The 12237-nt window shown below is 40.9% G+C and overlaps 1 protein-coding gene across 1 annotated transcript in view; it reads right to left on the bottom strand.

Moving 5' to 3' along the window:
• The window catches only part of LOC137327344 (myelin protein zero-like protein 1), a 61813-nt gene extending 51204 nt beyond the window's left edge, over nt 1-10609 (bottom strand). The window contains exon 1 of the mRNA XM_067993046.1: nt 10283-10609. Coding sequence (XP_067849147.1) covers nt 10283-10322 — 40 coding nt within the window. The 5' untranslated portion in view covers nt 10323-10609. The remainder of the gene's footprint in view (nt 1-10282) is intronic.
• Nucleotides 10610-12237: the final 1628 nt, after the last annotated feature.

Below are 12237 nucleotides of genomic sequence, written 5' to 3'. Positions count from 1 at the left end.
GAGAGTTTTCCCCCTGATTCCCATCGACTTCAATTTTACTAGGGCTCCTTGGTGCCACACTCGGTCAAATGCTGCCTTGATGTCAAGGGCAGTCACTCTCACCTCACCTCTGGAATTCAGCTCTTTTGTCCATGTTTGGACCAACGCTGTAATGAGGTCTGGAGCCGAGTGGTCCTGGCAGAACCCAAACTGAGCATCGGTGAGCAGGTTATTGTTGGCGAGTAACTGCCGCTTGATAGCGCTGTCGACAACACCTTCCATCACTTTGCTGATGATTGAGAGTAGACTGATGGGGGGGTAATTGGCCGGATTGGATTTGTCCTGCTTTTTGTGGACAGGACATACCGGGGCAATTTTCCACATTGTCGGGTAGATGCCAGTGTTGTAGCTGTATTGGAACAGTTTGGCTAGAGGCGCGGCTAGTTCTGGAGCACAAGTCTTCAGCACTACAGCCGGGATGTTGTCGGGGCCCATAGCCTTTGCTGTATCCCGTGCACTCAGCCATTTCTTGATATCATGTGGAGTGAATCGAATTGGCTGAAGACTGGCTTCTGTGACGGTGGAGATATCGGGAGGAGGCAGAGATGGATCATCCACTCGGCACTTCTGGCTGAAGATGGTTGCAAACGCTTCAGCCTTGTCTTTTGCACTCATGTGCTGGACTCTGCCATCATCGAGGATGGGGATGTTTACAGAGCCTCCGCCTCCCGTTAGTTGTTTAATTGTCCACCACCATTCACGACTGGATGTGGCAGGACTGCAGAGCTTTGATCTGATCCGTTGGTTGTGGAATCGCTTAGCTCTGTCTATAGCATGTTGCTTCCGCTGTTTAGCATGCATGTAGTCCTATTTTGTAACTTCACCAGGTTCGCACCTCATTTTTAGGTATGCCTGGTGCTGCTCCTGGCATGTTCTTCTATACTCCTCATTGAACCAGGAAAAGCAGCTAAGCAAATCTATATGCATTAGGTCAACAGCAATTAGTCAAATTAAATATAATGCCTACATCTCCCATTGCCATGCTATCTTGTTCTCAATTTTAATGTTTAGCTTCCATAAAAACTTTCTTTTTCTTTACTACTTTTGACCTGCTGCTTTCAAAAATTGCTATTATGAGAATTATTTTCTGACAAAGCACGAAAAAAAGTTAGGATAGGACTTTAAAAAAAAAATACCAATGATCATCAGCAGTACTTGAATTTTATACCAACAATGGTATTTTTCTCTGTTACTTCTCCTTTGAGCATCTCGCCCTCTTCCAACCCCAATACCTTTCATTTACCATCCCCAAGACCTATGCTGACTTCCTCCCAGAGATGTCCTCCCTTGTCTTAGACTTTGCCTGGAGCATCTTCACCTCTCTTCTCTGAATTCATTGCCCTCCTATCTTCTCTTAATCTCACCCTTTTTCCACAACTTGCCACCTCCTTGAACCCCTGTTCCCTGCCCCTTCCACCCTCACTTCAAATAGCTGTAAAGCCCTCATAGATTTCTCAGTCACCAATATTGAGATAATCTGTGCATCTGCTTTAGCTGGGAGGACTTTGTGAGTTGAAGGGGCTGTATAAACAGAAGTCATTGAAGCTGTGTAACATAGGAACAATGTAAAATGTGCTCCATTGTCCAAAGTTTATTCCAAAAGTGTTCAAATTGTGAAACCTTAAATATTTTATTTAGTACTGCTCATCTTCTCCAAGTACACTGTGCAAGAGAAAAGCTGCATTAAAAATTTAGACTACTAAAATTTACTATACTTAAAAGAAAAAGGAAAGAAGATCTGTGAGCCAGACTTACATCAACTACCAGTGAGATCATAAAATAAAGACCATTCAGCTCATCCATCCATAGGGACCATATTCGTCCATCACAGTATCAGACTGTGCTATAAATGATTCCACCGGAAGTTAATTCCATTATGTTGGTTACACAATATAAAGAAGAACTTCCTGACAATCCTAAATTTGCTTTTACTAGTTTAGCTATGTGCTCACTAGTCCTAATCGCATGGTTTAAGTTGAAATAGATTTATAATTTCTAAACTGTTTACTATTTTATATACCTCTAAGGTCACCCAACAATCTCCTCCTTTCAGGGCTGAAAATCCCAAGCTATTCAGTCTTTCTTCACAACTCTGTCCTTTTGAGGCTAAGGAGCAATCTCATGGCTCTGTGAACAACCTTCAAATATTGAAGGTCTCCCTGTATCTGAGTGACCAGTAAGCAAGGTGTGGTCCGACCAATGCAATCTAAAAATTAAGACTTGTACTCTATTGCATTGGTTATATAATAGATGTATTCTATTTGCTTTGTAAATTGCTGTTTATCAGTGATTGCCCATGTTGAAAACAGACCCGCTTTAGATCTTTCAACTTCACCCGTAGCTATTTTGAGCCATTCATGGAGTACTTACTTATACCACCCATTCTTTCCTGTGTCTAGTATTTCAACCTTGTTTGCGAAATGTTACCTGCCATTGTTTCACTACATAATTTGTTCAACTCATTTTGTAGTTTCTAAACTGTAACTACCCTCAGTTTAGTATGGTCTCATTTCGTTAACTTGGATTCAGAAACTCGAGGCAACTAATGTAAATTAGTAACAGAGGTCCCAAGATCAATTTCTAGGCACACGCAGCACTAGAGATTACTCCTGTAAGCTGTATTTATAGCATTCAAATGCTCATAAAAAGATATCTTTTATAGTAGGTATTAAGCTCGGGAGGATGGCTGGAGGACATTGAGTTGATTATATGACTAATAAAAATTAGAGACCTACTCTGTGCAAGATTTGCATAATACATTACATGTAGGGACATAAAGCAGTGGCTATCCAATGCACTAATGTGGAACACATATACAAGTTCAGGATCGACTTCAGGTGATCTAATAAACAAGTCATTTGATTTCTGATAAGGACCCACTTTAACTATTGGTCATGTTTTATTCTAGAACAATTTTTATTTTTAATAAGTCAGCCAAGGTTCCTATTCCTGATTTCAAATGAATGATACCTGCTGGAAAGTGTGCACGTATAGACATTGGGCAAGAACAGTTTCAAGATTATCCCCATCACAGTTGAGCAGCCTGCCAACACTATGAAGAATGATGTGAATGAGGTATGGGTCAGATTTTAGAAAGATGGAGGAGTGAGCTGGCTGATGTGTGGTGAAAAAGAAATTGGTGTACAGGACTGATCAACAATGAGATATTTTTAAAAAGGAGAAGACAAGTTTCAGACTGCACCACGTGGATAAATAAAGAGATTAGAAACAAACTAAAATTGAAGCGGGTTTACAGGGGACAAATTATTAAGAGAGAAGACAAGAAAATAAGGAAAGACATTAAAGAAGGGACAAGGAAAGCAAGAAGGGGATGAGGAGAGAATCTCAAGAAATATTGAAGTATTCTACAAATACATCAGCAGAAACAGAATTGTTAAATGCGAGGTGGAACCCCAGTGAGGAGAGGTTAGCGACTTAGAAATGGATACGGGCAAATTGGCTCAGATACTTAACAAGTACTTCACTTTAGTGTTTACAAAAGAATATTAGGGAGGAGGTAAATCGCAAATTGGTTAAAAGCGAGAGGGCAGATATTATAATAAATAAAAGCAAAGTATTAGAGAAGTTAAAAGGAGGACAAAATGCATCCAAGAATCCTGAGGAAAATGGGAAGGGAAGGCCCTAGAAATTATATTTCAGATTTCTATTGTGTGGGGGACTGGAGTGGCCAACACCCATTTTCAAAAAGGGAGACAGAGCTAACCTGGTAATTACAGGCTAGTTAGTTTAACAACTGTGGTAGGAAGTAAAATTAATTATTTAATTAAAGATGAAATTACTAAATACCTAGATGAAGAGACGATAACAAGAAGTAGCCAACGCAGACTTCAGAAAGGAAGGCCATGCTGGACAAATCTAACAGTTGTTTGAGGTGACGACAGATGGCCGGGGCGAGGGAAAGATACACAGTAGATGTGTATGGACTTTCAGAAAGCTTTTGACAAGGTACCACGTAGGACACTATTGGGGAATGGAATTGGCGGGGGCAAACTGGATTAAGAACGGTTTAGAAAAGGTGGAAACAGAGCAAGAGTTAACACATTCGCAGAGATAGGAGTGGGTAGTAGTGTCTCACACGGTCCTGTTCTGGGACAACTTCTGTTCATTGTGTACATCAAATGATTTGGACATAGAGCTACAGGGAGTGGTGTCCAAATTTGATGATACTAAAAATAGGAGGCATAATAAATAATTGAGGACCAAAGGGAGTTGATGCAATGGGATATTGATAAAATGATGGAATGGACAAAAATGTGGCAGATGAAATTTAATGTCAGTAAATATGAGGTGGTACATTTTAGTAAAGAAAAGTCATAATCATACTTTGTTTGGGGGAAGGCTGGGTGATGTGGAAGAGCAGAGGGATTTCGATGCTCAGGTTCACAAAACATTAAAAGAAGCAACTCAAGTGGGTACGGCCATAAAAAAAGCTAATGGAATATTGGGTTTTAAGGTAAGTGGTTTAGGACATAAAAGTCAAGATGTAATGGTACATCTATATGAAACTTTAGTAAGGCCACAGATGGAGTACTATATACAGGTTTGGGTTCCATACTAGCAAGAAATATAAAAATTGACAGTAAAAGCTTCTACAAGTATATAAAAAGAGGGTAGCTGAAGTAAACATTGGTCCCTTAGAGGATGAGACTGAGAAAATAATAATGGAAAACAAGGAAATGGCAGAGGAATTGAACAGGTATTTTGTATCTGTCTTCACAGTGGAAGACAATAAGAACAGAAAATCAAGGGGCAAAGGGGAGGGAGGAACTAAAAACAATCACTATCACTAGAGAAAAAGTACTAGGTAAACTAATGGGTCTAAAGGCTGACAAGTCCCCTGGACCTGATGGCTTGCATCCAAGGGTCTTAAAAGGAAGTGGCTAGAGATAATGGATGCATTGGTTGTAATCTTCCAGAATTCAATAGATTCTGGAAAAGGTCCCAGCGGATTGGAAAACCGCAAACGTAACACCCCTATTCAAGAAGGGAGTGAGACAGGAAGCAGATAACTATAGACCAGTCAGCCTAACATCTGTCATTGGGAAAATGCTAGAATCCATTAAGGAAGTAGTAGCAGGACATTTGGAAACTCATAATACAATCAAGGAGAGTCAATATGGTTTTATGAAAAGGAAAATCATGTCTGACAAATTTATTAGAGTTCTTTGAGGAAGTAACGGGCAGGGTAGATAAAGGGGAACCAATGGATGCAGTATTTTTGGATTTCCAAAAGGAATTCGATAAGGTGCCACATAAAAGATTACTGCACAAGATAAGAGCTCATGGTGTTGGGGGTAATATACTGGCATGGATAGAGATTGGCTAACTAACAGAAAACAGAGTCGGGATAAAAGGGTCATTTTCAAAATGGCAATCTGTAACTAGTGGGGTGCCACAGGGATCAGTGCTGGGGCCTCAACTATTTACAACATATATCAATGACTTGGATGAAGGAACAGAGTGTCTTGTGGCCAAATTTGCTGATGATATAAAGATAGATGGAAAAGCAAGTTGCGATGAGGACACAAAGTGTCTGCAAAGGGATAAGCGAATGGGCAAAAATTTGGCAAATGGAATATAATGTGAGAAAATGTGACGTGATCTACTTTGGGAGGAAAAATAAAAAAGCAAAATATTATTTGAATGGAGAAATACTACAAAATGCTGTGGTAGAGAGGGATCTGAGTGTCCTCGTACATGAAACACAAAAAGTCAACATACAGGTGCAGCAGGTAATCCGGAAGGCAAACGGAATATTGGCCTTTATTTCTAGGGGAATGGAATATAAAAGCAGGAAAGTCACGCTACAACTGTACAGGGTGCTGGTGAGACCACAACACACCTGGAATATTGCGTACAGTTCTGGTGCCCTTATTTAAAAAGAACATACCTGCATTACATAGAAAATAGAAGAGTCGGCCATTCGGCCCTTTGGGCCTGCTCTGCCATTCAAAATGATCATGGCTGATCGTCTAACTCAGTACCCTGTTCCCGCTTTTTCCCCATATCCCTTTATCATTAAGAAATATATCTATCTCCTTCTTGAATACATCTAGTGACTTGGCCTCCACCGCCTTCTGTGGTAGAGAATTCCACAGGTTCACCGCCCTCTGAGTGAAGAAATTTCTCCTCATCTCGGTTCGAAATAGCATACTCCGTAACTTGAGACTGTGACCCCTGGTTCTGGACTCCCCAGCCTTTGGGAACATCCTCCCTGCATCTAGTCTGTCTAGTCCTGTTAGAATTTTATATGTTTCAATGAGATCACCTCTCATTCTTCTAAACTCTAGTGAATATAGGCCTAGTCGACCCAATCACTCCTCATAAGTCAGTCCTGCCATCCCAGGAATCAGTCTGGTAAACCTTCGTTGCACTCCCTCCATGGCAAGGACATCCTTCCTCGGATAAGGAGACCAAAACTGCACACAATATTCCAGATGTGGTCTCACCAAGGCCCTGTATAACCGCAGTAAGACATCCTGCAGTAAGGCATTGGAGGCAGTTCAGAGAAGGTTCACTTGGTTGATTCCGGGTATGGAAGGGTTGTCTTATGAGGAAAGATTGAACAGGTTGGGTCTATACTCATTGGAGTTTAGAAGAATGAGAGGAGATCTTATTGAAACATACAAGATTCTGAGGGGACTCGAAAGGGTAGATGCTGAGAGGATGTTACCCCTCATGGGGGAATCTAAAACTAGGGGGCATAGTCTTAGAATAAGGGGTCGCCCGTTTAAGATGGAAATTAGGAGGAATTTCTTCTCCCAGAGGGTCATGAATCTTTGGAATTCTTTACCCCAAAAAGCTGTGGAGGCTGAGTTAGACAAATTTTTGATCAGCAAGGGAGTCAAAGGATATGGGGAAAGGCAGGAAGTGGAGTCAAGGTAAAAATCAGATCAGTCATGATCTCATTAAATGGCAGAGCAGGCTCGAGGGGCCAAATGGCCTACTCCTGCTCCTATCTCTTATACTATATGAAGGATGTGAGGCACTAGAGAAGGTACAGCACAGATGTGCTAAGATGCTGCTTGGCATGAGTAAATACAAATACAAAGGAAGACTTGAAAAAACTATCTGTTTTCATTAGAACAAAAAGGAGACTATGAGGCAATTTGATAGAGATGTTTAAATCATGAAAGGATGGGGCACAGTAGATAGAAATGGATTATGTCCAGTGATTGAGAAGTTTAGAACAAGGAGACGTGGATTACAAGCAAGAGATTTAGGACAGAGAGCAGGAGAAACTATTTTACACAGTGTTGTGAGGATGTGGAATACACTGCCAGATTGGTGATTGTAGAGGCCATGTCAACACATAAGAATAGATTAGATAGATGGACATGGGAAAAGGGAACAAATGGGTATGGGAACGGGGCAAGTACATGAGATTAAGAGTACTGTTCATGTGCATGATAAACATCAAGACAGGCTGGTTGGGCTGAACAGCCTGTTTGAGTTGTAATTTCTAAGTATTCATGTAAGGTATGAGTGGACTGCCAGTGACGTGGAGCCAGCATTATTCAGCATCTTCAGAAAGGAAGTGAGGACAATGGGGAAAAAAAAGGGAGAAATATTTAAGAATTATTTATTTGTTTGATAATAGCATGCAGCATATGCATTAATAAGAGAAATGCAGAGAGAATTTTGGATAGGGAAGTGGAAAGAAGAACGAATGAACACAGGCAAATTGCAAATTCTAGCAGGCACTGTGACAAACAGAGAAGTTGGAGAGGGACAGGGATATGGCTTTCAGATTGGACACCTTGACTCAACTAGATAGCAGGATTTGGAATTGTTTATAGAAGATGCATTCAATCCTCATCCCTCCTGACAGAGTTTATAGTTATTTTTTATTGCATATGCTTTTATGCACCCAAGGTCAAGTGAAGCTGCTTATCATGTCTGTCTATCACATCACAGTCAGTTTGAAAACAATGTAGGTGCATTACCGTAATTATACTAAATATTATCTTTAAAATAACTATTCATAGTGAATTTGTCTTTTATAAGTAAGCAGTTTCAGGAATTAATCAAGCTGGGAATTACTAAAAATGTTATAGACTGCACATCTTAGTGTTTTTATTGGACTATAAATTAACTGAATAATAAATAATTACTCATGAAAGTTACTTTTTAAACAAAACTGTTTGGATATGTTCTTTGGCAACATTTAGCTTTCAACAGAACACTAGCACAAGTCTGGTCTAAATTCTATTTGTTGTCAGTTGTACAAGGAACTTTTTTTTATTTCTCAGAATGGGGGAAGACACTGGCAAGGCCTCATTTATGCCCCATCTCTAGTCGCCCTGAACGTAGTAATTGACTTTCCCCTTGAACTGCTGCAGTGCTTGTGGTGGTGGTGTTCCCACTGAAACTACCCAAAGCCCATTTCATGCAAGACTCTTGCAGCAAACAAAGAGATGAAACTTTCATTCCATCAGTCTTAGCTTCAGGTGATCAGCTGTGTATTTTTAAAAATTGTTTGCAATACAGTAAAGGTTAAACACCACAAAGCGGTAAGCAAAAACACTAATGTTTAATTCTGCTTTCCTTCATCATCTCTAATGAGCCAAAAGTCATGATGTGGAGATGCCGGTGATGGACTGGGGTTGACAATTGTAAACAATTTTACAACACCAAGTTATAGTCCAGCAATTTTATTTTAAATTCACAAGCTTTCGGAGACTTCCTCCTTCCTCAGGTAAATGTTGTAGTAGACTAGCCTCTCACCAGAATGGATGTTATTGGAAGCAGTAGTGAGCCACCTCAAACCCAGCTACACTCAGAACATGCACAAACTATATAAACATACTTTAAACATAATTTTGATTTTGTTTCATGAAACAAAGTCAGTGAAGAAATTCTCAAGCACACCCTGCCAGTTAACCACTTATCTATTACCTAATGTATAGCATAAACATGGAGACAACACAAACGTGCTATGCAAAGGAAATAATTGAACACACGATGTACTAGATATTAAGTTTAATTATATAATTACCATTTCACCACTTTTAAAAACTTTTTGGGTATCATACAGTATCAAGTACTTATCTCATGTAAGCTGCATGATAGGAAGGAAAGAAGGTGCATGTATATAGCACTGGTTCGGAGTTCTGATGAAAGGTCATTGACCCGAAAAGTTAACTGTTTCTTTCTCCACGGATGCTACCTAACATGCAGAGTATTTCCAGCATCTTCTGTTTTTATTTCAGATTTCCAACATCTGCAGTATTTTGCTTTTGATGGGACATTTTACATCCACGTGAGTGCAGACTGAGCCTCGGTTTAAGGTCTCATCCAAAAGACGGCACCCCTGACAGTGCAGCATTCCCTCAGTACTGCACTGAAGTGTCATAGTATAATAGTTACAGCACAGGAGGCGGCCATTCAGCCCATCGTGCCTGTGCCGGCTCTTTGAAAGAGCTATTCAATTAGCCCCACTCCGCTGCTCTTTCCCCATAGCCCTGTAATTTTTTTCCACTTCACTGTCTGCATAGGTTATGTGCTCAAGTCTCTGGAGTGGGGCTTGAACCCACAAGCTTGTGACTTAGAGGCAAGAATGCTACCACTGAGCATGTGGCTGTCGAGTATAAAACTTGAATTATATTTTTCTCCACCACACCTACATTCCCATTTTCAAACCCATACATTGTTTGGGAGTCACAACAAATTTTAAATGGATTGAGTTTTTAAAAACAAAATTAAAATTGATAGACATATTATGGTGTAGAACAGAAACAAAACAGCAAATATCTCCACAACTCAATCCAAAGCAAAATATTGCAGATGCTGGAAATCTGAAATAAAAACAGAAAATGCTGGAAATACTCAGCGAGTCAGGCAGCATCTGTGGAGAAAGAAACAGTTAACGTTTCAGGTCGACGACCCTTTGTCAGAACTGGAAGAAGTTAAAGAGTAAACAGTTTAAGTATTTTACAATAACTATCTGTAGACCCACAGCTGAACAATCAAAGCTACAAAGTAGTCACTATCTACCATCTTTCTTCACAGTTACACAACCCTGAAGCACAGATTTAACGGGTAAGATCACTAATCATCACTAGGCACTACAGTAGCTCCATTTATAATGTTTACTTACAACACAAACACAAGCGCCTGGAGAGCAAAGCAGTAATTTACATGGAGACAGGAAGAATCGCAAACAAATACAGTAACATTAACCAAATATAACAAAAAAAACCCACATAACACGTTCTCTTACCTGGTGCCAGCAGGAAGATCACCGCCCGACAGGCCTCCATACGGCTGCTCACAATATCTAACGCCGTTCCACTCCCTTAATCTCTTCTACGCTTCTTTGATTCCACGGGCTTCCGGCAGCTCTCCTAAAAATCCTCGACACGCAGGGTCCCACCCCCTACCGACAGGGAAACGTCACGGAGATTCTGTCTCTGGGTGGACAGATGCGCTATCAATCAGTGACGTCATTGGACCGGGTCTGCAATTTGCCTGGTTGGAAAGGACGAGGTCGCGGAGGTTCAATGGAGAGCGCGCGCCGAGCGTCTACGTGTGACAAAGGCAGCTCCAATACACGCGCAGTGTCAGTTGGAAATGGGTGTGTATGGAATCATCTCGAGCTGCCCCTGGGTCATGTGATACAAACGGAAAATGCTGGAAAACACCTAGGTCAGGCAACAATGTCCAGGACAAAGCAGCCCGCTTGATTGGCACCCCATCCACCACCCTAAACATTCACTCCCTTCACCACCGGCGCACAGTGGCTGCAGTGTGTACCATCCACAGGATGCACTGCAGCAACTCGCCAAGGCTTCTTAGACAGCACCTCCCAAATCCACGATCTCTACCACCTAGAAGGACAAGACCAGCAGATACATGGGAACAACACCACCTGCACGTTCCCCTCCAAGTCACACACCATCCCGACTTGGAAATATAGCGCCGTTCCTTCATCGGCGCTGGGTCAAAATCCTGAAACTCCCTTCCTAACAGTACCGTGGGAGAACCTTCAACACACGGACTGCAACGGTTCAAGAAGGCGGCTCACCACCACCTTCTCAAGGGCAATTAGGGATGAGCAATAAATGCTGGCCTCTCCAGCGACGCCCACATCCCATGAATGAATAAAACAAAAACATCTGTGGATGGACCTGAAACATTAACTGTTTCTCTCTCCACAGCTGCTGACTGTTTTCCAGCATTTTCTTTTTTTATTTCAGATTTCCAATATCTGCAGTATTCTGTGCCTAGTATGTATTTATTGTATGTGCAGATGTTGTTTGGCTCAAAGTGAAACAGTAGCAAATCATAATTGAAGAGGTAGAGAACATATTGATCTGAAACAAGGAAAGCAGCCAGAAAACTGCCAACTGATAAAAACAAGTAATCCTGCATGACCAGTAAAATAATCAAATCACTCAATATGTCTTAGAAAATGATGGTGGATAGAAGTTTTATTCAAAGTAACTGAAATTTCTGCTCTCAAATAAGAATTGTAACAAAAAAAAAATCAAAATTACACTACACTGTGATTAAACTCAACTATAAAAGTTATCTTTTGTGTCTGAGTATTTTTTTTTAAGAATCTCTCAAAAGGCCTGAACTTGTGTTTGATATTTTTGTACTAAGCTATCACACAGTGTAAGTATGTCCAGTATACACAATTCCCAAGGTACATTTTGTCAATCCAACTGGAAAAATATTAACAAACATATGAACAATGATGGACAGGAAAAGACCCTCTGGTCCACAACTGCGATGCCTTGTGCATCACAATGTTACACACTCCCCACCCCACCTGAAAACCATGTAATCTGGGAGGGACAAAAAAAAAAATCAGGTGATAACCCAGGTCAATTAGGAAAAAGATAGAAAATTCCTCTCCGACCTCTTAGGCAATCAAAACTAGTCCAGGAGATCCCTCTGACCCTGATTACTGTCACAGTACCTACCTTTACACGAAGTGATCGCCACCCCAGCCAGAAAAAGGACCAGCCCTTGCTTGATGGAATTAGGTAAATTGGTGTTCACTGCATAAGCTGGCAGCCTGTTCCACAGGTCCACTATTCTCTAGGAAAAGAACCATCTCCTAGCTCTAGCCTTACATAACTTGAAAATGTGACTCCTGGTCCTCCCTAACCTATTTGGTTTTGAACAAACCATCCACATGAACACAATCAATTCCCTTCATCATCTTAT

This window comes from Heptranchias perlo, chromosome 11 (genome assembly GCF_035084215.1).
Source record: "Heptranchias perlo isolate sHepPer1 chromosome 11, sHepPer1.hap1, whole genome shotgun sequence".
NCBI lineage: Eukaryota > Metazoa > Chordata > Chondrichthyes > Hexanchiformes > Hexanchidae > Heptranchias > Heptranchias perlo.
The sequence above is the reverse complement of the archived record's forward strand: the minus strand, read 5'-3'. Positions and strand labels throughout refer to the sequence as shown.